At 36.8% G+C, this 26,620-nt stretch overlaps 1 protein-coding gene across 12 annotated transcripts in view; it reads left to right on the plus strand.

Moving 5' to 3' along the window:
- The window catches only part of DLG1 (discs large MAGUK scaffold protein 1), a 176,252-nt gene that overhangs the window by 117,497 nt on the left and 32,135 nt on the right, over window positions 1–26,620 (plus strand). For 6 of the 12 annotated variants that reach the window (XM_080410109.1, XM_080410100.1, XM_080410108.1 and 3 more), the window contains 7 exons: window positions 578–702; window positions 2,042–2,211; window positions 2,872–3,008; window positions 5,472–5,616; window positions 10,935–11,061; window positions 13,225–13,381; window positions 14,539–14,641. In XM_080410109.1, the coding sequence (XP_080266235.1) occupies window positions 578–702; window positions 2,042–2,211; window positions 2,872–3,008; window positions 5,472–5,616; window positions 10,935–11,061; window positions 13,225–13,381; window positions 14,539–14,641 (964 nt within the window). Of the gene's footprint in view, window positions 1–577; window positions 703–2,041; window positions 2,212–2,868; window positions 3,009–5,471; window positions 5,617–10,934; window positions 11,062–13,224; window positions 13,382–14,538; window positions 14,642–25,513; window positions 26,402–26,620 lie in introns of those variants that run through there. The other 6 variants (XM_080410103.1, XM_080410107.1, XM_080410105.1 and 3 more) reach the window with 2 other exon arrangements.

The following is a 26,620-nucleotide window of genomic DNA, read 5'->3' on the forward strand; positions in this document are numbered from 1 at the left end:
TGTACCTTGCTTTGTTAGGTGTACAATGTTGAGATCCGTCTTGGCGCTCTTTTCCTGAGCTACACTGTTATGGTTGTGTTTGATACTTGTGCAGTTCTGGCAGTTACTGCGAGGGTGAAGTGGTCTTGCAGGTGACAGTAAGGTCAAGCAACCTTAAAGAGAAAATCTCACTCTGAATCTCTGCATCTGTTAAGATGGTATTACATACGTGACACAAATGACTTGGGGACTTCTCTGGAAAAAATAATTTAGCACTAAGAATTTAATGAGGAACAAATATTTGTACGAATATCTCAAAGATCTAGCTCACGAGAGAGGGAAGCTTTTATCTAGTTTATCCATCTCGCTTCAATGAGAGCGCTGTGGGGTTGGAACTGTATCTCACAGTTACACAATGATTTTATGTTCTATGAAAAAAAGTATAATTACATCTTACATATGGTTATGTGTAGTATACTGCTTAAATTGTCTTTTAATATTTTTCATCAGTGAAAATTATATAGATTTGGTTCTATATACTAGAATATCTTTTTCCCCCAAAAGAAATGTGTAAATTTTTTTTCCCCTCTACCTTTAGGGAAATTCAGGACTTGGCTTTAGCATTGCAGGTGGTACAGACAACCCACATATTGGGGATGATTCAAGTATTTTCATTACAAAAATTATAGCCGGGGGTGCAGCTGCACAAGATGGAAGATTACGGTATGATGACTTTCTGTGTTGGGTTGCTAAATGTTTATTATTATGTTTTCGAACAGTGGATAGCACACTTTCTGTTACTTTTAGTAGTTTTATCATGCTACATTACGTGTTAAGTAAATTTTTCTTGCAGAAGTATTTCTAAATAATGAAAAATATTTGAGTGGACCATTTTTATTTTTTCCCCAAACAATAAAATATATAGTTAAGTGAAATTAAGTGAACTTTATCTTTTCTATTCAGTGTTATAAATTGATTATGCTGTATATTCTATAACAGGATAGGTAGCTCTTCATTATCCATGTGCAGATTTTCTGATCTGTAAGACAGTTGAGCTTAGTAACAACCCTCTTTTATGCTTGGTATAATTCTGTGTCTTAAATTTTCAAAGATACTACACAGCTTCAAAAGCAGTACTTTTTGTTTAAACTAATAGAGTACTCCTTCTCCAGTATACCGCATTTTCTCATTTAATTGTTGACTGATACTACTATTTATTCCTAGTGAGGAAATGTTGGCGTATTACTAGGTGGTAGCAAGTGATATTTTCAACTTCCTTTGAAGAGTACTGTTAGAAGTTAATAACAAATTGCATTAATGAGTTACTTTTCTAATCCAGAACAGTCTTTTAAGTCTCCTGTATCACTGTGTGGAAAAACCCCACATCTGATTGTAGGACCAGCTTTTTTTCTCTTGTGTTGTCAAGAAGTTGCCCTATCATTTTTGGTGCAAATGCCTGATGCGTTATGGTTTTTAGTCCTAATAAGCTTATTTCATGGCTTTATTTTAGCTTGTTGGCCATTGCCAGAGCTACATCTGGCAGGACATGGTGACAGGTGGGTCAGGCATTGTACTTAGTGTAATGAGAGCTTAGTGTTACTACAGCAACTTGTTAAATGGAGTGGAATGCCAGCACTGAAATGGCTTGTGAAAAGCAGGAACGGAAGTTGGCTTATTCATATAATGGCTTAAAACCAGTGTGTTTTCATTGTGTGCCTCCTAGTCTCTGATTCTTTTTTTTTAGTTCTTGTAGTTCTAAATGAAAGGTAGTTTGTACAAAGCTCTGTTCAAAATGCTGCTTGAATGAAACATATATAAGATGTTGTCCTCTTAGGCTGTGAACAAAATATTTCCATTAAATGTTTTCTAGTGGTCCTTGTTTTACTTTTAAGCACTAATAATGAATTTTAGAACATTGTCTTGAATCAGTATAATTTTGGAGCAAAATCTATGTATCTTAATGTGTTAACATGTATGTTAGCATATTGTAGATAAAATTAGACTCCTAATGTGTGTGCTCTGCTGTAACACAACAGCTGAACATGAATGTTGCTGTCTCTAGGGTTAATGATTGTATTCTACGAGTAAATGAAGTGGATGTTCGTGATGTGACACACAGCAAAGCAGTAGAAGCATTGAAAGAAGCGGGATCAATTGTGCGATTGTATGTCAAAAGAAGAAAACCAGTCACAGAAAAAATAGTGGAAATCAAACTTGTAAAAGGCCCTAAAGGTACGTAGGAAGTATAAAGCTTCTTTTTCACAAAGAAAGAGTTGATGATAGACTTCTGCATTTATTTTTCAAAATAAAATAGTGCCTTGCATGTGAAGTTGTGGGAAATGCAGAATAATGAAAAATAAGATAATGGCCTCTCAAATCCTTCTGCATTTTCATCCGTGTGTCTTGAAACTGTTCTTGTAGAATGCATATTTGTCTTTCAAATGATAAAAAAATGTGTTTCTGATAGTATTTACTAAATAAGTACGTTATATACAAAAGTAAAATATTGAATTACTGAGAAAGGATCTTTGAGAGATTAAAAACCATTTAGAGGAAGTATTATTTGGTTCTGTAAGGGTAAATGTTGGACAGTGGTTCTTTAAGTATCAGTGGTGGTGATATAGCTCTGCTGTGTACATCTTTCACAGGGCACGAAGTAAATAATTTAGCTTTTAATTTTCAGAACTTCTGTAAATGTTAGGTCTTTTCCAGAACTTTCTGGAAAACTATGAGTTCACTTGGAAAGGCATCCAGTATTGCTTCAGCCAGAGCCTAATATTTTTACATATGTGTATGAGTATGCATGATACAAATAGCATTATTATTTATATAATAATTCAAATGTTATGAATGCTAAAAGGTTTGTTGAGTAATGACTTTATCTTCAAGCAGGTCTTGGTTTCAGTATTGCTGGTGGTGTAGGAAATCAGCATATACCTGGAGACAACAGCATCTATGTAACCAAAATCATTGAAGGTGGGGCAGCACATAAAGATGGCAAACTTCAGATTGGGGACAAACTCTTAGCTGTAAGTAAGAGCTGCATTTTTCTAATAGTCATTCACTTTTAGGCCCAGTAAGGGCATGGTTCACTTTGTGGCTGAGCTGCATGCCAGTGGAATGTGATTTCATAGAAATCAGTAAAAAAAATTGGTATTGCCAGAAAATCAGTGATAAAAATGAAATCTGCAATGTTCACCACCATCTCATCAGAAAATCTGAAATCTGTTCCTCAGCCCAATGTTTCATGCAAAACCTGTATTAATCAGAATGTTTATTTCTCATGCCTGCTATTATTTTTCTGGGAGCTGAGTGATGGGACTGTAAACCAGCATACAATGGGATTGTTTCTCTTCTCAGAAAAGAATGGAAAGGAACTCCACGGACTGGTGGGCTGGCCAGCCTGTAGTGAAACTGCTGCTTATGCTGGATTTCAGTGTTTGTAATGCTTTTGAAAGTTGAATTTTCTGTTCACAAAGTAAAAACACATTTCAACTTCCTTAAATTCCGTCTGTAAATCTAGTTGTCCAGCTAGAAAAACAAGAACCAGAACCAGGAAATTCTGAATGAATTTGAATTGTGAACTCAGCACCTTGTAAGGTCTAATTGCTCTGCCCTCATACCTCTGCCAGGCAGCATCTGCTTCTGTAAGGGCTCTGAGTACATCTGTAGTCAGGAGTACAGGAGAACAGAATATGTGCTTTGATTGCTCTTCGAACAGTAAGAAACTGCCTAAACATTTAGTGCAGAGAATCCCATCTGTAAAAAGCGTTTTTGGATAAGTTAGTTACAAATACAGAGTTGGGAGAACTTAAAGAATCCTGGGCTTATCCCTTTATCTAAAAAAAAAAAATCCTGCTTTTTTAAAGTATTGGTAATGATATCTTGGTGTTACAATGGATAGTTCTGTGAAATCAGCTCAAGACATGAACAAATCCTTACATGAGAACTAGGAGGAAAAAAGAGAGATAACGTATTGTTTACTATTAGCTGCACAATAAATACACACCTTCATATGCCATGCGAATTCAAAAACCCAAATATCCAGCTGCTTGATGATAGTGCTGTTAATAGTTGATGTTTTAAAGTTTTAAAATCTGCGTCATAGGAAGTGTTTGGATTATAGGACTTTCTCACAACGCAAAAGCACTGGCAAGCTTTCTTTTAATGGCAAACTGCTTTCCAGTGTTAAAATTTGTCACATGTACAAAAAATTGCATGCAAACTTGCTTATAACATATGCAAGATTTTAAGGAATTTTTGTTAGAAATATCAAACTTGTGCAACAGTTTAATTTGTTCAGTATGACTTAATTTAATTTCATCAGGCAAATTTTTTTAATGGATAAAGTAGCTCTTGATTAATACCAGACACTTCAGAGACACAAGGAGCATAGGCACTGTGCTATTTCATACAGTAAATACAACGTCCTGGTTTATTGAATCTGTAGTCATTCCCTCAGTTAATTAGTTTAGGAAAGAAGTAAGTAAAATGTCATCTATAATATATTCTGATTAGTTGAATTTTACTTTAGTTGAAGCTATAGTCGCTAATGTAGAGATAAGCTCCCATATTCTGTAGAATGTAACTTTCTGCCTGTGTGTTCAGGCGGCACTGCAATTACCAGTGCACTGCAAAATGACTTTTCGGTCATCAGGAGTGGCAGAAATTTAAATCTGTGTTTTGTTTTGTTTTTGTTTTGGTTTGGGGTTTTCTTTGGTTTTTTTGTTGTTTTTTTTTTAAAAAAAAAACACCACAAAAAAAAGGGGCTTTTAAAGCTTTTTAAGGGCTTTTAGAAAACTTTCAGGAAACTTGTAGAAAATACAGAAAAAAAGAATATATTTAAGCAGTAGAGCCAATTGTTTTTGCACAGTTTATAAAGTTAAGTAATCAAACAGAGGAAAGTGTCCTTGGTCCCTCAGGTTCAGTGCCGTACAGGCCTTATTTCCCATTTTGGCTGGATTTATCTGCAGAAGTTACTTCCTCCTTCAGAATATGGAAGTGAGGCTCAGCAACGCAATGTACTAAGGCTTTATATGAGATACTAACTGTTAAAGGATTTTAAAATTATTTTTTAAACTGAAGTGCTAGTGTTTCACTTTAATAGCAACAGTTAAAAAAATTACCTGTAAACTAGTTCTTGTTATTTGACATGTAAATCAGTTACTTTGGGATTTTTTCCAATTTTGATCCCTACTTTTGACCTCTTGCAAGAATATGTTGTCCCATTATAATGCCTAGAACTTAATTATGTCATGACAAGGTCACGTAGGATTTATTCTTGCTAGAAGAAACTTTCTTCTCTTGGATGCTTGCAGTAACATACTGTCTCAGTGCTGTGATTGTGCATGCACAGCACTACAAAGCATCTCATATAACTTTCAAATAGCTTGTTATGTCTGTGGTGCACAAATCCTAATACTTTTAATGCCAGAGTGCTCCAAAAGCTTTCAGTGAGTGTCCTATGAAAATTTTAATTTTTTTCTCTTTAGGTGAACAGTGTTTGCTTAGAAGAAGTTACTCATGAAGAAGCAGTGACTGCCTTAAAAAACACATCAGACTTTGTTTATCTGAAAGTTGCAAAACCCACCAGCATGTTCATGAATGATAGTTATGCCCCTCCTGACATCACAAACTGTAAGTTCAGCTTATCTTTGTGATTTAATGTTTTTTTTTTTTCTTTAAGGCTTTAACATGCTCCATTTTTAGTATCTTAACAGTTTCAAACTTTTAAAATTATGCAGTGTGAAAATATGATACGAGAAAGTTGATTAATTAGGAAAACTATATACTGCAGTTTGTGTACTGAAAAAACAGCAACAATGGGGCTTTTAGTGTGTTTCTGTGACTGATGTGGCCTAGTCCTAGTGACTTGATGTTTCTGATCTTGCTGATGAGTACGAGAACATGTGCCTCATTGTCCTGGCAGCTGTGAAGAGTAACAGACAATGCACTGCGTGGATGATGTGTCCTGTGAAATGAGCACCGAGTTTATCGGAAACATCCAAAAGCACAGCGCACAGTATTAACTGGCTTGCTATCTGTGCTGTCTGCAGAACATGAAGTGGATTGCTCACTATGCTAACTTTTGTGAACATGGTGGTTCATTCAAAAGTCCACAAACCACCAAATTCAGAATTTGGTTGTCTTCAAGACTTTCTGTCTGGAACTGGTCTAGTTTAGTTGTAGGGCTGCCTTACTTTCCCTGGTGATGGGGATTTAAAATTTAGAGCTTAAGGATACTGAAGAACTGTTTAAAAAACCTGGTTCACAGATTTCAGTATCTAGGTTTTCTGCAAAATCTGTTTTTTTTAGTACTCCTGTAGTAAGAGTACTAGCCACACAGTAATAGGTCTTGTCAGGTGGTCTGATGGTGCAAAAGATGGGACACAATAAGTTAGCATCCATGTAGATAATTGAATCATTTGATATTTCTTTGGGGTTAGTGTCTGAATCAAGGAACATTTGATCAAGAGGTTTCTGAGATTCTGATTTATGGCAGTATTTATTGAGGAGAGTACACATCCTGCCAACGATGTGCACTTAGTGCTGACAATTGACCTTGGTCATTTGATATTTATCAGAGTGAGTGAACAGTTTCTGGCTGCCTGTGGGGGAAGTTGATGTTGAAAATCTTGTTAAAGAAGAGTTGGGGCTGTCTGAGACCAGAGCATTTAGCAGGGAATGAATGTGGAAAAAATAGCTCAGGGTTGCGTGCAGTAGCTCTGGAGACTGGTATGTGTATGGGCGATCAAAGTTTGACCGCAGCCCTTGACAGTCCAGAATCGTTGATTGCTATGCCTGTTCTGTTGCTTCTGTGGGTTTTTTTTTCCTTTTAACCCTTGAGGTGCAGATTGCTAATTTAAACAGTTACTCTACGCTGATCTCTATTTTCTGACTCAGGAAGAATACAATTATGAAAGATTGATCTTTCTGAACGCGTTGCCTTTTGTGTACTGTTCTCTTATGTGGCATCCAGACTCTGAGACATGGAAAGACAAGAACTTACAGTATAGGAAACATGGAAATTCAACAAAAAAATCCCTGTGTTCATGGTATGCAGAGGAACAGCAGCACTGTAGGTGGGATGGTCCTGTGGACTGAAGCCACCCAGCTGGCTAGCACCATTGGCAGCTAAACAGATTTGTGCGTTTGGTAATCATAGGTATTAGTCTTCTGTAGTAGGTCATATGTCAGAGGGGAGTTTAAAATGGCCCAGTAATCTATATATAAACGTTGGTCATTAAATGGTTCCTGGAACAAATGTCCAGTAACTTCTTGGTATAAATGCTTTTAAAGTTATTCAGTTGAAATATCGTTAAGATCTAGAACTTGCTATTTAAAACCACCGGTGTTACCTTTTACAGTGCATATTGTAGAATATCAGAATCGGCAAAGTGACTACACAGTTTTTGAGAGACAGAGGACGTGCTTCTTATACAGCCTTCCTTTGAAGATGTTATTAATGATGTATTTTTGACTCCTAGTCAGTTCTAAAGTATTTTTCCATTGTGTGTATGTGCATGCATTGGTACAGTATTTTCACCCTGAGAACTAAAATACTGCAAAGTAGGAAACAATCAGTTTCCTCACTGGAGACATAACTGCCTTATTGTTCCTTCAATGGCATAAATATAAGAAGAGAAGAATACAGAATAACAGTAAATGATAATAAAGTTTTAATTTTATTTCCCATTTTACAGTCTGTACTTGTTATTGGTGTCTTCAGTTTGCAGATAATAGGGAAATAATAGGAATTCTTCCATTTCCTTTTTTTGTAGAACTGTGCTATGTCAAGGGGGGAGAGGGGTGGATTTGGAGATGGAATTTCTCCTTGACAGTCTTCGACTTTTCCTGTCAAAACAAATTCGTTTTATGCATGTAATTTTCCATTCATCGTATCAGTTACATCAGTAATAATAGTTACTTGGAACTAGAAATAAAAGGCAAATTAATCCTAAATCAGGTCTAAACTCCTATCATGTTCCTCATGAATACTTGTCAGGTATAATCTCCAGGTAAGACAGTTTTAGGAAAGACACAGGCACGTGGCTTTGTGGGAGCTCCATATGCCTTTTAGGTTTGCTTCCGTAGCGCCGAGAATACCACCAGTCTTGAGAAAGGACCTGACTTCTCTGAGCAAATAGCATATGTAGAACTTTATTAATGTAGTCAGTGCTGACGTGGAGCTCTCTACATGTCTGAAATAATAAACTGTTATATTGCTTGATAGCTTGGTTTTTAGTTATACGGTGAAAGGATACAAAATCTAAAAAATAAGAATATGTGACACTATTGGATGGTATGTGTGTTTCTGAACATGATGTGGTTAAAAGCTTTAGGAACCTTAAAAACAATCAAATTAAAAGTAATGCAAGTCAATAAATGTAGAATTTGTTATGAAAAATCTAATTACTTCCTGTAAAATATGCATCATTATAGCTGCCACTGACTTGTTAAAAGCAATTGGAAATTCATTTTGTGAAATGAGAATATTTAGTGCATGAACAGAATGTACAGAGCTGCTATACTGTGCTACAGTTGTTAGCTTTTTTTCAATCAAAATCCATTTTCCACTACTTGGAAAAGAGCTCGTAAAGCTGCGTTCCATTTTTTTGTGCTTTAGCTGTAAAATTTTTTGAGGAAAACCAAATTAACTATATGTACAGTAGTCATTTTTTAAAGAATCACTTGCTTTAAACAAAAAGTACGTACAAGGACATGGAAATGTACAGTTACATGAAAAGATACATTTTTTCCATTGAAAAGTAAATATTGCTGTATGGTTTGGTGATCATTGTGAAAATCTGTTGCCAAAACTCCAGTGTGGCTAAAAACCAACTTTTGAAATTGACATAAACTGTCCAAATCTTGTTACCAGTGCCAGGGAAGACAGAGAGAATTAAATAGTGGGATCTGTAGTCTTCAAATCCCTGCAGGGATGCAGGTGCAATGTACATGATTTTACAGCTGTTCTGAAAAACGGTTTTAGGAGTCATGCGTCTTGAACAGCTCCTAATTAGGGAATTCTCAGATATGAATGCTTTTGTTGATAATTTGGTTTTAGCAAAAGCAGTGTTCTCTTTGCTGTAGACCTCATGAAGCTAACTTGAGGAAGCTTTTCTTTGCCTGTGATGTAGAAGGGGACAGGCTGCCTCTTGCACCCAGATTCTGAATTTTGCTGAAACTGCTTGTGAATCCAGAGCTGCAATTTCCAAAAGTTCTGCAGAGTCCCAGACCAGAGCATGCAACTCGCTGAGGGCTGGTGTGTCAGACTAACACACTTAATTACTTTATCAGCTTACTGCTTTTGAACTACGTAAACAGTTAGCAGTAGATTTTAATGCTTGCTGAAAACACTTTAGAAAACTGAAAAATTCTAATACTGTGACAAAGCTTTAAAGAATAAGAAGCAATCCGGCTAATCAGGTATACCAGATGTTTTGTGTCAGCTATTAAGGTACTATAGGTTGTTCCCTATCTGGCTTGGTATGTCTTTTATTAGACCATTGATCAGGGTAAGACAATGTTGATGTGATATATGTATGGAATTTACTGCACACAGGCTTACTAGGAATCCAGAATAATACAGAAGCAATCCAGCACAGATTGGGTGGTTTGAAAGCTGGCTATTTAGTAAGTCTCTCACATAAAAATACTCTCGAAATTTGTATATAATGCAAATGTTCTGCCAGTGGTTTAAAAAGAAAAAGAAAAAAGGAGAATATACAGGTCTCTTCTACAATCTGTGTCATGGCTATTCAGTTAAAAAGCTTTGGGTTTAGCGTAACTTCACAAAGTTCAGGTACCACATCATGCAGTAAGCAAGTAAGAGCAAAGAGAGACTGGCAAATCTAAATAATTTTGAATCTGTGAAGTGTCCCCGTCCTCCATGTTTAAGCCTCAAATGTTGAAGCACCTATAGCAGCAAAAAGATTTTTGGTTTTAGAATATGCTTTGTAATAGGAGACAGTGGGTATGACTACATCTGGTGAATAAACACTTAAAATTGATGTGCTTAACTTGGAAATCTGATGCACCCTCTTAATTATTTATTGGAACAGCTGTACTGGAATTGTAGAATATTTTCCATCAATAGAAATCATTAAGATGCTAGATTTTTCTAGCATGTGTGTTGTGGCTTAGGTAAAACATACGCACTTCATGCACAGGATAAATCCTTTTTTAATACTTCTTTCTAGTTTTTATGAATGAACCTGTGAATAAGGCAACTGGCAATTGCAGTACAGTTGAGATTTTTTTTTTTTTTTGCACTGGCTTGTTTACTCCTTTCAGTAAATTGATGCCTCTTACCTTGAAGAATGGGAGGTAGACTAATTCTGCCTTTGTTTCCTAATGTGTGCTGTCGGCTGAGCCCAGAGTAGCCTCACTACCAGCACCTGTGCTATTAAAGATGGGTTTGTTCAGTGTCTAGGAAATGTTAACATTCCATTTTGTTCAGACCTGTTAGTCAGAATGGCCTGGAGTATTCTGGAGATGCTAGGATGCTCTGCATCAAAGCATTGAATAGAAAGAGGTAGGCAGCTTGGCAGTTTGGAAGTGTAACATTAAAATGTTTTATTTTTCACTGGTGCTTCAACATAGCGATTTTAAGAAACTGAAATTCTTAATTGACTTAAGTCAAGTTAAAGACAACTTTAAAAACAGATGAATCTCCAGAGTGCCCTCATGGGCTTCAGCTATCCACAGTGTCTGTTTTAAAAAAAGGTTTATTTGAGACACAAACAAACTAAAAATATTGTTTACTTAGTGTGAGTAAACTGGGGAATGTGTAGTTGTGACACAGTATTTTAGAATTATGTTATTTATAATGTATCATTTGAACTGTTACATTTTGGTTTTAGAAGAGGTCTCTAATTGCAATACTTCATTTCATCCAGCTCTTTTTCCTTATTGCCTTAATGCTTATTTTTTTTCCCCCTCCCTCTATGAAGCTTATTCTCAGCCAGTGGATAACCATATCACTCCATCTGCCTATTTGGGACAGTCCCTGCCCCCAGCATCACCAGGGCGATATTCACCAATCCCCAAGGGAATGCTTGGAGATGATGAGATTACCAGGTAATGAATAACAAAAGCTGCATGTCAAAGTAGTTAACCAGGGAAGCAGTAGGAGGCATTTGTGGGCAAAATACTGTTGAATACTGTGGTTTATTTCAAGAAATAAACGTTACTTTCTTAACACTTGTAAGCATTGTTGTAAGGAGAAAACTAGATCTATTTGTGTGTGTGTGTAGTGTGTGTATACACACACATGCACTCGTGCACATGATATATCAGTCCAGGAATAGCATTACAATCAGAATGCCCTGCTAAGAGCTCCATGAGTTGACTGAGCTTTTTATAGGATGTAGTATGAGCAGACAAAAAAATGATGTCTTATTTTAAAGCCAACAATGTTTTTTCTCCCCCAACCCCCACCCAGACAAGGGTTTGTTTTGATGGATTTGTAAATCCAGAAGGCTAGAAAGATTTTTATCCTTTCCTATTAACAGAGCTTTCATTCCTTCACAGATTCAGTAGATTGCATTAATTCTTTGTTCATCATTGCTGATAAAGGGAAACTTCTAGTTTTGTTACCTTCTGTTCTGCAAGTATAAGGGTGTTATACTGCATTTTCAGTATGTTGTTGCTGAATTGTGTCACACCGTCAGCTGATACAGATAATGTCACTCAGTTTCTGAGGGAGGGTCTACCCAGGATTGAAATTTAAGTGGTGTAAATTGGAGAATGAATTTTAGTGAATTGCAAGGTAGGATATGTTTTTCTTGTTATTTTTAACTTATGGTTAGTTAGACATACAAGCCAAAGTGATTCTGTCCTGCTGATAGCATTGCTGAACTTCTGGTTTTACAGCTTTCCTTTAAAAAGGAAGTTTTTAGGTTTCTTCTGAAATGCGAAGGCTATTCAGAGAAGTCTTGATATGATATTCTTTATATTACCTTCCATCTTCCATTCCATCTCAAAAAGAGGTTTAGAAATTTTGAGTAGTATTTTAAGAGACTGCATATTTATGTTCTCTAACTGCAGCTTTTTTGTTAATATATTAGTGTGATCCAGAGCAATATATGTAGATGTTCACAATGTAATGTATTTGTAATAAAACAGTACTCTGAAAAAAATGAATATATTAGTTGATAAGGAGTGAAGTTTAAGAATTTGACACTAAGTTGATTTAAGAATTGGTGCAAATAATGTGTGATTTCTAAAGAATGGACTAGATGATACTTTTTGTTTTGGAAAAAATACAGCTTCCTGGTTTGTTCTGTAAATTAATAATTAATGTCTCCAAATACTTAAGAATGTCCATTAATTGTTCTTTAGTGCTCTCTAGTGATTTTTCAAATGCAGTGCACAGTTGCTCTGCTTTATTAGAAATGTCTGTTTCTGAAATAATTTATGATTTTCTCATATTGGGTCAATTAGCCGGTTAGTAGAGTTTTGGAAGGAGTGTTTCTGCGTTAGAAGTTGATTTGCCTTATTTTAACTGGATCAGTGTTTCTTCTTTCCTCTCTTCATTCAAGTCAGGAGGGGATCCTATAAAAAGAATGTAACAACTTGGTTCAGATTTAACTTTTTAAGTTGCAGTTGCTGCAAATAAATTGCAAATGTATTTGGGAATGTCATACATTCTGATTATTTTTTAAAAATGTTATGCATACTGCTTGAATTATTCTTTGCTCTATTTATTGCTTGAGCAATTGAAGTGAAGTTAAAGCCGTAAGGATGTATTTTTTCATTACTGGTGTTTCCATTAGTATTTGTTCTTTAAGTTTCAGAAAGGGAAAATAGTATTTTGTTGCTTGCTATTACTATTAGAATAAGACTGTGAGCTATATTGAGACTCTTGAACAATATAGGAAGTGTTAAATAATGACATTTAGTGCTGAATGGGATTGTAGCATAATAGGAATTTAGAGTACATATATGGCTATGGAGTGGTCCGTTCACCTAACAACAGGGAGGGCGATTTTGTGTTGCATCTAGAAGCAGAATTGAAAGCATACAAATAATAGAAGCTATTATTTGGAAGTCTAAGCTTTGTAGGGGCAGGGTTGGAGTGGGGTGTGTGTGTTGGAACACATATCATTGTTGCTTTGAAGAATGTCTAACTTCTAATACCTAAATTTTCAACAGTACTTCTCTCGGAAAATTTAGCTTTTCTAGTTGTTTATTTTACTTGCATCTAATGACCAAGATTTTGTATTCCTCTCTTTCATTCAGAGAGCCTAGAAAGGTCGTCCTGCATCGAGGATCTACAGGGCTTGGTTTCAACATTGTTGGAGGAGAAGATGGAGAAGGAATTTTCATCTCTTTCATCCTTGCAGGAGGGCCCGCTGACCTGAGTGGAGAGCTTAGGAAAGGAGATCGTATTATTTCTGTAGGATTCCTTGCTTCTTTTATTTAAACAGCAGCAAAAGTTTTCCCCTCCCTGGATATTAATGCCAGTTAATGATTTAAATGCAATGAGTATCATTTTAACTGAGCTAAATTTGAGACAATGGAACAGATGCCAATATATTCTTCCAAAGTTTCTTGGGGAACTTTAGTCTGCCTCAGTTTCTCATCTGTAACCTGATTAAAATGGCACTTTCTCGGAGATACTCAGTGACAATATTCAGTGAAGACATTAACTTATCTTAGTCTGGTAGCTGGGGCGTGTGTATGTCCAAATTGAAAGAATGCAGGTGTCAGAAATGAGATGAGGAGGAGACACTTGGCAATAGTGTCTGAAATTGGTTACTTCCTGGAGTAACTGCTAAACTTCACATCAGTCTTAAGTAGATCCATCTCATACCTCTCTAAGGGCTTTTTCTGTGTTAGTACTAAGGTCATAAGGATTTTGTGCGTTTCTTTGTGAAATGCCTTAATTTATGGAAAATAATGTCTTTGGACAATTACAATGTAATTTGGTAGTTATTTAAGAGGATTTTTTTTCCTGTTTAAATTTTGGCTCTGCTGTTACTAAAATCCTGATACTGAAGTGCATCTTTAGTTTGAACTGTGAAAAATGCTTTTGGTCTAAAATGTGACACACACATTCTCTGCTTCAGTTTTTTTCTAACACTGTTTTAAAATGTGCTGCATTGAAAACAAGGACAGACCCACAGAGGGTGTAGTCTGTCCCTAGATGTTAAACATAATGGTCTGCAAGCATGCTTTGGCTAAGGAGATCCCTGAAGCCTTGTTGTAGGAAGGTGAGGTGAACCATCACACAAAGTAACATTCTCTGTGTCTCCTTAAAAAGAAAGAAGGTAGTCTCAAACAAGGATAAAATTGACCTGGCAAATACAAGTTCATTAAGTGATGCACTATGATGATTACAGTATTTCTTAAGAGGGGTGTATGTGAAAGAGGATTTATTGTCTTGAATTTCAGTAAGGGTCAGTAACCTTTGTATTAACTAGCTTGTGCGTTTTTCCCATTTCCAATATTACGTCATGGAAACTAGTTTGTGTCCAGTTATTTTTTTTTATGTTCTGTGGTGATAAACACAAACATTTATTTTGATAAAGAGCTTTGTTGTATTACTCGTAGGTAAATGGAGTAGATCTAAAAGCAGCAACCCATGAACAGGCAGCAGCAGCCCTCAAGAATGCAGGCCAAGCAGTAACTATTGTAGCTCAGTACCGTCCAGAAGGTAAGGGTTGCCTCACATGTTGAAGTTCACTTCTACAATTTGAAACTCAGAGAAATACAATATCCAATGTCCCCCCACCCCACGCCTAACCCCTCTTTTGAGGAGAGGAGAAACAAATAAAGCAATAGATGTTGACACATAATTTCAAGTGACCAGATAGGAATATGTGTAAGCATTGGTGCCATGGCTTGGTATGTTTTTTGCTGTGATCATGTTCAGAATTTTGATTTCTTCAGTAAATATTAACTCTGCCATAACACGAAAATTAAGCTGGTAAATCCAGAACTTAGTAGAAATACCACATTATTACTTTTGTATTTCACAGTTGTCTTTACTCTTTAATATGATTGTTTTCTTTTTCTTAGTGGTAGGAGGATAAAAGACTAATCCGTTCTCTGTTATGATGATTCAGATGAACTAAAGAGACTATCAGGTTTTCATTCCTCTGTTTCATACTGAGCTGGTATTTCTGTTTATCCAGCAATTTATTCTGGTCCAGATTAGACTGCAGCTGATGCTGATTAACCATCCTTGTGTGTTCTGCAGAAACCAAGGAATAGTACATCATCACAACACACATATTTGTCCTCTTGTATTTCTACAGCATGTTTGAAATGCCTTTGTATAAAAAATTCAGTAGTCTGAAATTATATGCTTACCTTGAATCTGTAAACCCATGTATTATTGTTTATCTATATAATAAGACATTTTTGATGTTTTATGGTGAACTGTGATTATCAATGGCTTTGTCCAATTTTAGTAAATTGGATGGCCCATCACTAAATCTTCCTTGCAGTGACTTGTCTGCTTAAATCTTTTCTTTAACAGTACTGGCAAGGTCTAAGTGTAGGTGTTTTTTCAGGACTGGACATCGAGCAGGACTGCTTCCTTCATCTGAAATTGTTAGGTGGCTGATGGTAGCACACTTTTCAGTCTTTATTTCTGCTCTTCTATCATGTTTCTTTTATCCTGTCTTCCCCAAGTCTTTGAAACATTAGCTTTCACATTCGCTTCCCTGTACCCCTGCATCAACATCCTCTATCTCCACTGACCCAGGAGCTCTGTCAGTAATAAATAAAACTGATCTGTTTGTGTCTGGTTCATGGTCAAATCCCTGCAGCCAGCCCATGCTGTCAATGTCTGTATTGTGGTGAGGGGGTGTGCATCCTGCTCACATTGAATGTGTAGATTGCTCTGTTCTGGGATTTGTTTTCTAGCAGTGCTCACTCTGAGACTTCCTTTTAGAAAGAAGAGTAAGGTCAGCATTGTTTCTGGAATATTTGCTTTGGCTTTGTGTCAGAGTTGTCAAATATTTCTGTTGATACATATTTGACCTATTCTCTGCTTTGGGTCAAATTGTTACACCTTTTTGATCCTTGCATAGGGAACCCTCACCTTAGTGAGAAACAAAACTTGTGCTTTTATTTGCCCGTGAGTTGTCCTTTGTGGCATCCGGCCACTTTTTTTTGTTCAAGAGGGTATTCTTGGTCACTGTTTCTTCTGCCAGGAAGATACATTGGGATGTGGCTCCTAGTAGCAGAACAAATGTTTCTCTGGTAGATTATATCCAGGACAAAGAAGTATTTTTTTTTCCTTTTTTTTTTTTTTATCCCCCCCCCCCCCCCCCCTTTTCCTTGCCAAAAAATGTATCCAAACTTCGCACAAAAGCCGCAGGTTTTCAGTCTTCTCTTTCTGGGATTCAGGCTTTAAAAAGAAAGGAATCCCTTCATGTTCTGAAAGCCAGAATTCTTTTTCTTTTAGATTAAGAGAAAGCATTTTGAATGTTTCCTACTCTTTTTGCATTGGAAGTAACAGCTTTCTTCATTACCACTTGTCCAAGTAGATAACTAACTTACTTGAAACATGTATTGAGGTGCTTGGCTGACTGATGGGTTTTTGTGTCATTGCAGAGATTTGCCCAGAGCAACATATGCTGCCTTTTAGAAATTTCTCAGTGACTGTCGCCTGTAGACTTCAAACCTAGCGCTGTACTCATTCCTTTGTGATTACTGAAGCATTCAGCACAAGACTGTAGTTGAGCTGTGCTGAGAATGCAGTTCTCAAAGAATTATAGGGTCCATTTGAGAGGATGCATGTGGGAGATGTTACTTGAATTATCCTACATTACAGGCAGACATCTGACAAGTTAATGAAAGAACACTTTTAAGATGTTTGGCCTTCCTGACTTTATGAAATAGCACTTAAAATATGTACTTGGAGTGAAGATGCTGAAAGCTTGTTAGGGCTTACTCTACCCTTTTGAAGTATGCCATGAAGGGAAAGTGTAACTAGGAGATCGAGATCCGTTGTAGTTTGGAGGCAAGGGATGAATTGACACGTGGCCAACCTACCTCAGAGAGCTTTAGTTACTAATGTCTTGACTTTGTTTGACATCTCTGCTTGCATTTTTCTTACTCCTTGTAAAAAGGGGTTGAATGGAACTCCAGCTTCTTTCAGATCTGGTGTGGGAGGTAAGTTGTATCAGAAATTCACTGTTTACATGTTAGAGATTAGTAAAAAAAATATTCCCTTAAAGGTCACTGTTTGTTTATTATCATAGGAAAGCAGTCTGAGATTTGTCTTTCCAAATAGAAAATATCATCCATGTGATTGAGTGTGCTTGATAAAAGTGCATACGTTCTTTGGTTCTCTTCATATTTCCTAAATTATAGCTGCAGATAGTCTTCTTTTCCCCTCATTTCATTTAATTTGGGAATTTTTTATATAGATACATATATATATATTTATCTCCACTTTTTGTTTATGCCATTCAAATAAAAGGCTAACAATTATTAAAATGAAGAGTTCATAAAATCATTGTTCATCATTGGTATGTCTCGTGTCTTTGTGAAGAGCATCAGTTGTAACTGCTCGTATTGCATGTGTATTTTATTGATATTTATAAATCCAGCAGGATTTTGTAAAGATGTTGACAGCTAGGACAGATCAAGGAGATTTTAGACATCCATCAGGGTTCATTATAACCACGTAAATAGATTCAGTATGATAGGAGTATTTGGAAGACACTTGGGACCAGCTCACTTCACTCTCTGTAATTGTATATGACAGTTTGTATGTTCATAGATTTGGTGGGCAATGCTAATTTATATTTTAAATCCTACCACATTAGCTCTATCAGAAATTCCTCATTTGTCTGTCTTCTCAGATTTGGGAAAAGAGGATTTTTGCAAGAAGTTCTCTCATAGAAAAGTCTGAGCAGGCTGTGGAAACATTAATCTTTGGAAATATCCTATCATGGAAAGGGTTGGATTTTTCATATCTGTCTCTTCAATATCTGTCCCTTCAAATCTATGGTTTATCAAACACTAGTTAGTGGACTTGGGGTAGGCTAATGTGTTTGAATGATACTGCTTATATTATAGCCAGGCTCAAATTACGTAATTGCTGACTTCCTTCCCCGCTTAAATTTCCAAAATATTCCTTCGTTATAGAATCAGGTGAAAACAGATATAGTGTCATTCTTAAAAATATCCTTCTGGGCATTCATTTCTTTTCCGGCAGTGTTCAGTAAATTTGAGAGATTACTTTAAAATGTTTCTTATTTTACTGAATCAACTTTCAGCAACTTAGCAGCGCTCTTTGGGATAGCTAAAAGCCAGATAGGGTCTGCAGGGGTATTCTCCTGTTTATAAAAGTGACTGGTACATCAGGCACCACTTCTGTAGTGTCACTACTGTAGCCAATTGACTTACTACTGCTCATAGATTCCATGCTTTATCTTGCAACTTATCTAGGAGCTACTTTTGTAATCTATTGAGTCACCTATTGGGTTGTACTTCTACATACTTTTGTGGTACATACACGCACACGTGTGTACACGATCTCCCTAGTTGCAGAGATCAGTGGCTTTGAACCTGCTGGGGCTGGATGCTGCAGCGGAGGGGTCCATGGTGGGAGAAGAGCAGAAGTTTGGGAAATGGGAATTAACCCTGTAGAAGTGTGGTGGGGAAGTCAGTATATTGTTCTCATTTTCCTCTTCATTTAGAAGCTTCTCCTATTCTCCCACTTATACTACAGATTTCTATCTCCTTGCAAGACATCACTGATGAATAAAAAGGGCTTTTGCTTTACTGTGAGTTCCGCTGGAAATGAAGTACCATGACCTGCAGCAGTTTCAAAGAAAGTAATGTTGCTGTAGTACACAAAAGCGTTCTGATAAGCTGTTTTCATTTGTAGAGGTTTCTGAGCCATTTAATTTTCCTGTTGCTCCCTGATTCTGCAGACACCTCAGTACTACACTGCCATTTCCCTTCTTGAGGTTTTTTACAGATGTAAGGTAGCAAGGAAAAATTGAGATACTGGCGTGGAAGAATGAGTTGAAGCTCTAGGCAGTCTTGATATATGTGTATCTCCTGGGAGCGGGGATTCAGAGATGGTCAGAATTATGATCATGTTATGTAGCAGGGATAGAGGAACATGAGACTCTCAGCGCTTGAAGGGAATATAGAGAGGAAAGGAACAGCAGGTGGGAAGTGTAGGACTGTCCAGAGGTGTACAGCCCTTGGTGGGATCTCCCCTCATTTCACATTGACATTTCCATTGTTATGTCCAGTCAAATTAGAATTTTAAATTTATAATATTCTTATGTGTTTTGAGGCTGACAATAATAATGTTACCTCAAAATCCACAATTTCTGGAAGATAAGATTTTGCCATGCTGAAAAGGTATGAGGTGCCAGTAGGCTACCATAACTGTATTAGAGCTTAAATGCATGTAAGTGTTTAAAAGTAAGAAAATTAGCCGAGGAAATATATTTAAAATATGAAAATATATTGGGTTGAAATTGGATAGAAAATAATTTTGTGTAATAGAAGTTTTTTTCCTAGTTATAATCTTACAGATCAGAACTGTGCAATTAAGTATGTGTATAACGTTAACCACAGTTTCATATGCATTATCTGTGAAGCCTGCTCATGGAAGCAGACAAAGTGTATTGGCATCAGCAGTCATTCACTGGTCACCTGACCCTTCCCCCAAAACAGGGGCAAAATTCAGATAAGCCTGTTGTGACAGAAAAGGGTAGAAGCGCTTTGTTTCCCAAGGATCCACCTAACACACAAAAAAATACAATTATAATTTTAACTAATACAGGATTCCTTTTTTTATGAGTTATCAGCTGCCTGTTATTTAGAATCTAGAATTTACATTCGTCTTCTCTTTGTAATTCTGCTGATCAAGTCCATCTCTATATACCCAGTTCTTTTCTGAAGGAGTAGTAAGATGGTTAAGTGATCAGATTAGCTTTGTGTTCTTAGGTGATTGGGTGGATCAGTGTAAGATTAGGAGAAGGTGGAGCCAAAAACCTCAAGAGAAGATTTCAAGGTATTTTTTTGTAAAACCCCTGCTTCGGACTAATAATGTTCTTGTAGATAGCTAACACATATTTTTCTTTTAGCTATATCAAAGGAAATAAGGAATCTGTCTTGCAAAATGTATTCAAGATTTATAGTTCAATCAAAACTTCTCATAATTTGTTAGCCAGATGTTTAGGTGGATTTTTGTGGGTGGGTTTTTTTGTTTGTTTTGAAGGGATGTATTCATCTACTGAAAATAAGATCCAAGTATGACAACTTGTATTTTTTAATCTCTCTTGTCTTTAAAACATTTAATGAGTCAGAGAAAAAAAAGAGAAGGGGAGAGGTTTTTTAGACCTCACGTTTTCCATGCCCAGTATTTGGCCAATTTTTCTGTTTGTGACACTTCATGTATACGCTGTTTTCTAGTGGAATTCAAAATAGAATAACTAAGCTCTGGGAAATGGTAGCACTCTCATGTATATAAGCTAAGATTATTTTCTGAGCATTTGTCTTCAAATGTATTTTAAATCTTCTATTTGTTAAAGTCCAGCTGGGGTAACACAAAGCCAATAATCCTTTGCAAAACTTAGTTTTCAGTATTTATTTTGTATCAAAAGGATGAGCTTCCCTTGTTTTCTAGCTGAGAACATTGATTGTTTTAACCAAACATTGTTTAAAAGATCAGTACATCCCAATTTCATAAAATAAAAAAAATATTTGACAAAATAATTCAAAAAAGGGAAGTTTATCCTGTTTTGGGGTATGTGGTCTCTAGTCTTCCAGACTTTTATTCCTGCTTGTTTTGTACCTGGTTCTACTAATTTGCAAGTAAACCAGATTAGCCAATTAAAGTACCTTGAAAATCAGACCCATTAAGATTAGAAGGAGGGTTCTGCTATATATAGTCCTGATAGATACTATAAGGCGGCTTACACATGTTTTAATCCTTTAAAACCTTACTCCTGCTCTTTAATAAATAAAATTGTTTGTCTGTCTTTAAGAGCAGTTCAGCCTTTTACAAGTTGTGTGTGCATGGTAAACCTTCCACATTTTTGGTGAATTCACTTCAGCATTGACTGGACCTAGTCTTTTTCTAAGTTTTGCAGGCTCTGAGGGAGATGTTCTTAACTAAATACAAATGCAATTTTCCTAATCTGTTTTGAAATTCCATGGCCTAGTCTTTCAAGTGATTAATGAGGTACAAGCTCATTATACATTAGAGTGCATGAACGCCACCAATAGCATGTGGAATGCATCAAGTCTCTCTCAGGTCATCTGGATATAAAATGACAAGCATTGAAGCAAAGTAATAGCTTTTAAAAATTATTTATGTTTTTGTTGTGGTCCATCCATTTTATAGGTAATCTCTTTGCTAGTGTTTTTTGAGTGGTTGTGTTAACATGCTACTATACTCCACCAACTGAAATTTATGTTGCAGTCTGTAACAAGAAAAGATGTGCAGAACATGAATAGTACCTATGAATTTATAAAATACCAATTTAGATAATCAAGGGATGGTAGTAGTACCTGACTAGAACTCATACATACAGCTTCAGTTATCTACATGCTGTAGCAGTCCTGCCTCACAAGCTTAGAATTGAAAACAAATGGAAGGTCAATACAAGATCAATGTGATGGTGGTCATCCTACCAGGCTTCGTTTCTCTGTTTGGAGGCACCATGAAGAGGAAAAATGAGTATTCTGAGAGTGGAGAAAAGATTACGAAACAGTATTTATATAAAATTGTCAGCACAAGAGTCCAGCTGTGACAGATCCAATGGGCCCTGCAAAAGGAGGGCTTTTTGTAGACAGATGGGAGGAGGGAAGCAAGGAGCATACTTTTTTTAATTACAGTGAACTTTTTCAGCTCTTTGTGTGTTCAGTATATGTAAGAATCTCTGCCTTTCAGTGCTGTGCTGCCATCTGTTCCCTGAATACACATCCATGCTTCTTCGAGTTGCTTTTCCTTTTGTGCTGTTTGATGAATTTTCCATCCCTTGTCTTCCATTCTTTTGCCCTATTTACATCTGGAACCTGTGTTCCAGACCAGATTAATTTTCCTTGTGGCCTCTTTTTCTCTTCCTCTGCCTGTGTAGACTCTTCACTATATATCTATGTGTCTCACTATCCTCTTGTTCTGCACCAGATATGCAGTCCAGGAGAATTTCACTGGTCAGACCCTTTCTCTAAAGTTTTGATTTCTGTTAAAGTAAATGTTGATATGGGAAACATTACTGGAGCACCTCTTCTATGAAAACAGGATAAGAGAGTTGAGGTGATTCAGCATGGAGAAGGCTCCAGGAAACATCATAGCAGCCTTCTAGTACCTAAAGGGAGCCTACAGGAAAGCTGGAGAAGGACTTTTTACAAGGGCGTGTAGTGATAGGACAAATGGTAATGGCTTTAAGCTGAAAGAGGATAGATTTAGATTCAATATTAGGATGAAATTCTTTACTGTGAGGGTGGTGAGACACTGGAACAAGTTGCCAATGGAAGTTGTGGGTGCCCCATCCCTGGCAGTGTTCAAGGCCAGGCTGGATGGGGCTTTGATCAGCCTGGTGTAGTGACAGGTGTCCCTGCCCATGGCAGGGAGGTTGGAACCAGATGATCTTTAAGGTCCTTTCCAACCTGAACCTTTCTATGATTCCATTATTACAGTTTTCTAGGTAATATCACTTTAGGAGCTTGGGAGCAGAAGAATCTTCCAGGATTTCCTAATCTCCCTGCTCCCCCCCCGTTTTTTGTTTGTTGCTGTGCAATACATGCAGACATGAAATAGAGCAGATTTAGTCTAGTTTTGCACCATCTGCTTATCCAGTATAATTTTAAACTTTAAAATTGAGCCCAGATGTATCTATCCAATGTTCTTAACAACTGATTATGTAAACCTGAGTAGGCTTTAGGTTCCTTTTTCTTTGGTGAAGGTGGTATACTGTTGGATAAATGCCATGGATTGAAGCAGCAGATGCTTGCACTTCCTCAAGCTCTATGTTACGATAGCAGGCACTGCTCCTCCTTGCCCCTAAACTTATTGCAAACTTTGAGAAAATTCTAGCCAAGGAGAGATACTGTTATTCTTATGTTCTTATTTTATTGCATTTCATATTAGTCCCACTACCTATTACCCTTTATTTGATGTATAGCATCAGCAGCTTTCCTAAAATTCAGAACATTAGAAGATATCCTAAGTGTCATTCACTGCTGTTGCATAAACATCAGGTTTCAGATCCTGGTGAAATTCTTACCTGAAAGGACTGGAGGTTTGGATTGTGTGTGGTTGTATTTTTTGTGTGGTCTTTTTTTTTTTTTTTTTTAAATTTCATTGGAGGGTGTTTCTTGTGCTACCATAGTTCTTAATAAAATGCTATTTCAGAATGTGTGTTGTGATGGCTGTAGAAACTGGAAGCATATCTGTAGGTGGAGTTCCTACGAACAAACTACTCTGTTTGAGTTAAAGTCAGTTTTGCTTTTTCATTCAATAGCATATGTCCTTTCTGTCTGCTTACCCCGATCATGTAAGATCAGAGATCAATCATATTCCTTCTCAGCAGAGCTCTTAATTTCCTCTTAACCAAGAAAGCAACATTTCCTATTTTATCTTGTTCACTGTGCCTGTTTCAGCTCCAAATTTCTGGAATGTTGAAGTGGCGGCAGTGTTGCATTGTATGGCTTTGTCACATGTACGTGGAAGTTTATTGTGCTGTTCATTGTGATTTAGTGGAAAAATTGATCAATTTTGTCGTACGCTATATGTGTAATATTATGCATAACCCATAAGAAAGAATGGAATTGTAAGGGAAATTGTTCCCTAACATTTTGGAGAATCTAGTGATAAGCTGCATGAAATCTGTCGTTTAAACATACAATGGTATTCTTTAAGCATTGAAAATACTGGAGCATAGGAGAGTACTTGAAGGGAAGGTATCCCCTCTGTGCTTGCATAGGTCTCATCCCTAACTACGTGCTTTCTAATCAGTGAGACACAAGTTCCTGCTTTTGGTTTTATCTAGTACTTCTGTTTTCATGTTACTTTAGCTAAGAGGTTTTGTACAAAATCATCTCTCTCTGGTACATTCATTATATGAAGTCTTTTGTTAGTGTAAATATGATGCTACTTCTCTGTAGTTTGTTTGCTGCTTTTTTATTGTATTTAAAAAATAGTAAGGTATTATTGCAGGGATTGATTAAAAACATAGGGGTGTGTAGGTAGTTTTCTTGTTTCTGTAATAAAATGAAATTGCATTTTGTATGGATCACATGTGATACGCATGCACCTCAGATTTGAGTCTCTGGTCTTGCTGTTGGCTATTGATGTTCCCCTCTCATAGAGCATGTAAGGTGGAGCAGCTGTGGGCAGTTTTTGGACTGCTATCCTGCAGCTAATTTTCTACATTTCCTGAACTATCAGGTGACATTGGTGGCGTTCAGTTTAATAAGAGATTGAAAGTGTTAAAGACAGTTGATGTCCAGCTCTTCTTAATCACACAGATAGAAATATGCGACCTCTCCTAGACAAGTTAGCAGAGCTCATATTTTGTTTTATGATGCCGAAGTTGAACCAAGCCTACTTAGTCAGTAAGGGGATGGGTGCTGATCCTTTGGGTACCAAACTGGTACTGCTTTTCTGATGCTGTCTAGAGTCCTGCTGTTGTCTTGCTTTCCATCTCCAGCCTTAGTTTCAGTACCACTGAACTCTTATACTAAGCTTTCTTTTTTAGAAACCAAAATCCTGTCTACTTTTCAGCTCTAAGCCCGATGATTTTGACATTTCTATTCATCCTGTTCCTCCCAAAACCTTCTGTAAGAGGAATATAACTCAAATTTTTAGCTTGCTCTACATCAGGAGCTCACCGGATTCCATCTGCACAGAGTGTTTAAGCTTTCCCTAAATATGACATCTCTTGGCACCCTTCTTTTTGAGCATAGAGCCTTCTCAGTCCTACCCCATTAGTTTCCTTTTTTGCTTTATTGGTATAGCAGGAGCTTCTGTGTAGGAATTACTCTCTCTCTTACTCCTGCAGATGTCCTTGTCACTCAGTCAGCACTTACTTTATGGGAGTTTCAATGAGAAAAACTAAATTACTCCAGGACACTGCAAGACCAGCAACCTGAAGATAACACACAGGATAAAGTAGAGTTAACCAATAGTAAGGAATAGCCTCCCCTGTTAACTCTCTTACATACTACATGATACGTAGAAGGAAATCTGGTTCTTCGAACAGATAACACATGAGGCTTTCTTAACAGAAATTTGTAGTTTTTTCCAGTAGCTCTTGCAAAGAACTGCAGATATTTTCAGTATTGAGCAGGCTGTAGCACAAGAAAATGTTTCAATTACCTGGTCTTTTCCATGCTTACTTTGCTTTCACACAGGGAGCATTAAAAACCCCAATACTCTTATGTCAGAAATCTCAGCTACCATTTGTGTAGTATGTTTGGAGTTTAGAGCTTTAATCTTCCAAACACCCAAGAAACAGGTGAGAGGCTTAAAGATAATTTTTCAGGTATAAATGAATAAAATGAGGTGAATTACCAAAGGCCATGCAGTGCAGCAGTGGCACAGCAGCAGTAGACTGTTGTTTTTCTGCATCTGGGCCCTTCCCATAAGGTATAGTACTTTCTAAAAAGTGTAATTTTCTCACGTTCCTCTTAAGTTACCTTCCTGTCATCTTAAATTCTTTTGCTGTTAGTGATAGCATCGGTAGGGGTGGAAATAATGTTTCTGTTGTCAAATCAGCTCATCAGTCTCATTTAGTGCTGGTAAATTATTTAATCTTTATTTGTAAGAAGGCACTCAATGCTGTTTTTAAAAACTACAAACTACTAGCATTTGGTTTTAAAGGACAAAAGTCAGGGTTATTTAAGAGACTGGTCATGTTGTAATAATCTGGATAGGGTTAATTATAGTTGCTATTGCTAGAGCATCAGATTTGTAGTATCAGATTTGATATACCAGAAACTGGCTCACAGGATATACTTCTGTAACTTAATATTTTTTCTTCTTCTCCAGTTAGTCTGTAAGCTTTGATGCTTGCTGTCTCATGGGGAGAAAGTGCTAGAGAATGTAATATGATAAATCATTCATAGTACTTAGGTGACTGTTGAAGGAGCCTTAGTTTTCCTCAAGATTTTTGCCTTTTAGAGCCCTCTCTATCAATCTTGCATTTCCTGAGTAAATCTGATGCCTGCAGGGATAAGGGTGCAGTTAGGAAGAGCAACACATTACCCAGTTCAGCAGCTGCTTGCTGCACACACCCTGGCTCTCCTAGTGTTGACTTGTTATAATCTGGCATCACGTGGTGTCCTGGCGAAGGTGGTGGCCGCAGAACATTTCCTTGAACTAGGAAGGTTTTACAAGTGGATCTGTTGATCCTGAAGTCCAAACTATTCAACTGAAGGAAAAACTTACTTGTTTTGAGGTCATATTTTATGCTGGCAGCATGTAAGTATCTTATTTCAGTAAGTGTTTGTCCTGAAGAAGCTATTAATATTTTACTGCCTGCCTTTGTAGCTAAAATCAAATGCATTTAGCTTAGTTTTATTAGTACACAGTGCTGCTTGAGAACAGTCTGTTTTTCCAGGACTAACATTGTACATATCTATAGAGGGCATTTGTATCTCTAATGCCATTTATAAGTGGATTAAGATTCATGTCAGAATT

Source organism: Falco punctatus, assembly GCF_963210335.1.
Source record: "Falco punctatus genome assembly, chromosome: 13".
Taxonomy (NCBI): domain Eukaryota; kingdom Metazoa; phylum Chordata; class Aves; order Falconiformes; family Falconidae; genus Falco; species Falco punctatus.